Genomic DNA, 4,747 nt, shown 5'->3' with positions numbered 1-4,747 from the left:
AGCAGATATTGTTATCCGAGACTGATAGAAGTTTAGTTTTCTTCTCAGTTCACATCAGGTAAGCTCCATGACTGAAACAATTTACATTCAGGGCCTCGATGTGCAAATTAATATACAAGGTTTATTGGGGATGGGGACACAAATACCTACAAAAAGGTAGCTGATGCAAATGTATATGGTGATGCTCATTCAGTCGAAAAGATTGAATGTGTGGATCACGTTCAAAAACGGATGGGAACGCGACTCAGGAACCTAAAGAAGTCGCCGCTGAAAGGGCAAAAGCTGTCTGATGGAAAGCCAATAGGTGGTAGAGGTAGATTGACAGTCATGCAGTCATATTACAGAAAGGCCATTATAAGCAACAAACACAATCTTCAAGGTATGCGGCAGGCAGTATAGGCGACATTTTTCCATTGCTCCGCTTGTGACGAGATGACCAGAGAAGAGCAGGATAGAAGTCATGCGATGTGTGGTATTAGCTGGTGCAAATATAAGAAAGCAGCAGCATCACACACCTTGCACACATACAAAAACACCAACAGTTTTCCCATGGCTGTCATGGAAGTTATCAAACCCATTTTTTATGCTCTTTCTACCCCAAGCCAGCTTAGCAAATGCCTTGATGGGTACACCCAACATGCAAATGAGTGTGTTAACAGTGTCATTTGGAAATACTGCCCCAAAAAGAAAAACCATGGAGTGACAGTGGTGAATGTGGCAGCAGCAATGGCAGTCTCTGTTTTCAATGATGGGGCTCATTCCCTTTTGGACTTAACTCTTGACGTCCTGTACCGCGCGGTTCCGCTTGACGTCAATAATCCTGAACCGCGCGGTACCGCTCGCATGCAGACGATATTGGCCAAAGGGACGTAACACGGAAATACAGCTCTCCTGAAGGAAACCACGAATGCTGTACTTCCGACAATAACACGTGCGGAAGTGGGAATTTTTTCCAAGTTTTCTGTCAACGATTTCTATTTTTTTCTGGACGATTTTCGTGGTGATTTGTGTTAGACATTTTTGGGCTCAAAATGGACGACTCTGACTCGGATAGTGGGTCTTCTTTTCATGGGTTTGATGGCGGTGACGTTCGTAATTTGGGCAATAGAATTGAGTTAGCTAATTCCGATCAGAGTGACATTTCTGTTTTGACCGTGCACACTGCGGATTTGTCGGACTTTTCATCTGCGATTTCGGATATTCCATCAAGCAGCAGCGATGAAGATGTTGACAATGATGCCGAATGGACCGATACGATTGACGATTGGAGTGAAGAGGAGTTTTCTGAGAGTGTTGGTCCAACATTTCCTCTTCCCCTCACTGCAAAACCAATTGACTACTTCCAGCAACTCTTCCCTGATGATTTGTTTGCTCAAATTCGTGACGAAACCATTCGATATGCCCGACAGAACGGCGATGCTAATTTTGACACCACAACGGTTGGTTGGTTGGTTGGTTTTTGGGGTTTAATGTCTCTTCAGCAGATGCTAGCTGCTATTCGAGACCGATGCAGTTATTTTCTTTTCCCTTCATATGGCAAGTTCTACGTTTCAGACTATTTACATTCAAATCTATCACTGTAAAAGAAGGTTCTAAAAATTAATAATTTTCACTTCTGGTACTTTAAATCTTGTAAAAAATCTTGAACACCACAACGGAGGAGATGAAAGCCTACATGGGAATTCTGTTCCTCATGGGTTTAATTCCGATGCCCAACTACAGGTGCTACTGGAGCAGCAGGCCAGAGATGAGACAACGTGTTATTTATGATGTGATGCCTCGGAACAGGTATGAGGTGCTTAGTAAGTACATCCACGTGGCGAACAATGCGACACAGAAACCAAGAGCGCACCGAGATCACGACAAACTCCACAAGGTAAGGCCCATCATTGATCATGCCAAGAGGACATTCCGTGCACACTACTACCCACATCAGAACATTGCTGTGGATGAGGCTATGATTAAATTCAAGGGCAAGTGTAGTTTTCTGCAGTATGTGCCATCCAAGCCTTGCAAGTGGGGAATGAAATCCTGGGCTCTCGCCGATTCTGAGTCATTCTACTTGATTGACTTCAACGTCTACGTCGGCATAGACGGCAAAGATGGAAATGCCAGAAGCAACATCCCCCTGGGCACGAGGGTTGTGAAAACACTTGTGGAGCCTTATTACAAGAAGAGGCACCACGTGTATTTTGACAATTATTTCACGTCTGTGGCGCTGGTGGAGTCTCTCCAAAGAAAGAAAACGTATGCCTCGGGGACCGTTCGAAAGGAAAGACGTGGACTTCCAACTCAGATGAAGACCCTGAACATGAAGCAGTCTGGGCAGATGAGAAAGTGGCCGAAGGGGAAAGTGATGGCAGTGAGCTGGCAAGAAAAGAAGCGTCAGGTCAATGTCCTCACATCCGGAAACATCACCGGCAACTTTGAACTGCGACGTCCTGGAAGGCGAGGTGAACCAGAGCAGCGGTACCCCAAACCTCTCGCTATTCAAGACTACACCGACAACTACAACGGTGTCGACAAGACCGACCAGTTGCGGCAATATTACGGCATCGCAAATAAAGCTCACAAATGGTGGAAGTACCTGTTTTGGTTCATTTGTGACGTGACCATGGTCAACGCATACATTCTGCACCGAGAGGCGCCTGGAGGCCCGCGCCCCAAGCCAAAGACACACCTTGACTTCCACCTGGATGTCGCGCTCGCTCTTGTCGCTGGCTTCTCCTCTCGCAAGAGGAAAGCCAATGTTGCTTCACCTGATACCCCAGCCATCAAAAAACCCTCAGTGCATGAACCATCCAAGATCACAACAAAAAGAGGCATTCGCAACTGTGTTGTTTGCACCAGAGAACGTCGGGTCACCCCTGCACGAAACCAAATCCAGTCATCCTTTGAGTGTGTCAAGTGTGGTGTTGCACTTTGCAAAGACAGAGGATGTTTTGGTGCATTCCACCAGTTCCAGCAGTAAATGTGTCTTCAATGGAGTTGTAAATAACTTGTATATAATAAGCATCAATCATCTGTGTGAATTATTGCTACTTACCTGTGACTTACCTGTGACTTACCTGAACAACCTTTGAAGAAGATGGTGATTAATTAGTGATAGTGTAAATTTCATGTTGAGAGAGAAAGACAATGCAAGACAATGCAAGATATCTCACTAAAATGGACCTATGTTTCAAAAACTCAACAATGTGTATTCGATGGATTAACACCTGAGATTGTACCTGTGAATGACATGTGACATATTTCTCCTCAAACACTAAAGCTATCCACAAGAAGTGTCAGTCAAGAAATTTCTACTGCTTACAAAAGCTCAGAAGTCTGAACATCAACAGCCGCATCCTCCAAACATTCTATACTTCATTCATTGAATCCATTCTCACTTTCTCTTTCATCTGCTGGTATGGAGGTCTGTGTGTGAAGAGTAAGAATGTGCTTGGGCGGGTGGTGAACACATGTGGTAAGATTGTGGGGGTGAGACAGGAAGGACTGACTGTGCTGTATGAACGATGTGTGGTGCGAAAGGCCTGCTGCATCAACCAGGATAGTAGTCATGTGCTCGCTCACCACTTCGAGGTCCTGCCCTCAGGACGTCGCCTCCGCACTCCCAGATTCCGCACGCTCAGAACTAATAACAGTTTTATTCCAAAGTCAATTGGCTTTTTAAATACCTAAGTTAATTAAAACTAGTATGTGTGCCGGTGAACATATGCACTGATTTCTGTGATGAATATTTTTTACACTCTTTGATGTGCACCCTTATGCTGAGTGTGATAACCCTCGAATGACTAGTCCTGTGATAAATATTGTTCAATGACATATCTAGGCCTGTGATAATGATAGTTTTTAGCGTTAAACTTTTAGCTAAAGCTGACGGCAATTAACCTATTTGGAATCATGTTAACTATTCCTGTTAGTGTACATATGCGTGCGCGAGTGTAGTATGCTTCGTATGGTATTTTTATCTGTTGTCTTATTATTTGTTTTGTCTTTTAATGTGCACCACACTGAAATTTCTCTGTATGAGATAATAAAGTATTCGTATTCGTATTCGTACAAGTGAGTACAATTGCATGTTTATGTTTATGCTTTTATGTCCTTTTTGTTTGTCATGAATGCCATGAATGAAACATCTTGAATTAGTTGAGGTTAAATATTAACTTTTTTTTTAATTGTCACATCTGTAATTAACATAATTAACATTTTTTAGATAATAAGGTACATCTAAAAAATCTTTAAACACACACTTAACATAAGCATCATTCATTTTTGAACATCTACAAAAAAAATTGAACAGAATCCATTCACAAACATAGGAGCTATGATTTTTTTAATAAACAACCCCTGTTTAGCCTAATTCTCTCAGAAAATAACAGGACTGGGCACAAGAAAGCTTCTAAGTCTTATAGGACGTCAAGAGTTAATGAAAGCTATGGAACTTCGTGTGGGCAAATTCACCAGTGACTTTTGTGATCATAAAGACAGTCGTCGCATCAAAAATGCCAAAAGACAAGCACTTAGGATGCACATGAAGCCAGGATAGCCAAGAGAAGGAAGAGGAAGGCATTTGATGAAGAACAGACAGAATTAGAGGGGCAGCCATATGTAGCAGGAGTTTACTACGGACCTCAGGTTAGCAAATATGTTGAAAAATGTTGCCTGAACTTTGCCGAAAACGTGCATATTTTGTTACTTTTTTGCTCATAACTGTGTTTTTTTTCAAGCTAACAGCATGAAACTT

The 4,747-nt window shown here is 42.7% G+C and overlaps 1 protein-coding gene across 1 annotated transcript; it reads left to right on the top strand.

Annotated features, from left to right (window-relative positions):
* Positions 1-1,713: 1,713 nt before the first annotated feature.
* Positions 1,714-3,178, top strand: LOC138946694 (piggyBac transposable element-derived protein 4-like). Its single transcript, XM_070318105.1, has one exon. It carries the CDS (start codon positions 1,748-1,750, stop codon positions 2,969-2,971), a length of 1,224 nt encoding a protein of 407 aa, XP_070174206.1. The 5' UTR covers positions 1,714-1,747; the 3' UTR covers positions 2,972-3,178.
* Positions 3,179-4,747: the final 1,569 nt, after the last annotated feature.

This window comes from Littorina saxatilis, linkage group LG14, assembly GCF_037325665.1.
Source record: "Littorina saxatilis isolate snail1 linkage group LG14, US_GU_Lsax_2.0, whole genome shotgun sequence".
Lineage (NCBI taxonomy): Eukaryota > Metazoa > Mollusca > Gastropoda > Littorinimorpha > Littorinidae > Littorina > Littorina saxatilis.
Note: the sequence above shows the minus strand (reverse complement) of the source record. Positions and strands in the feature narration are given on the sequence as shown.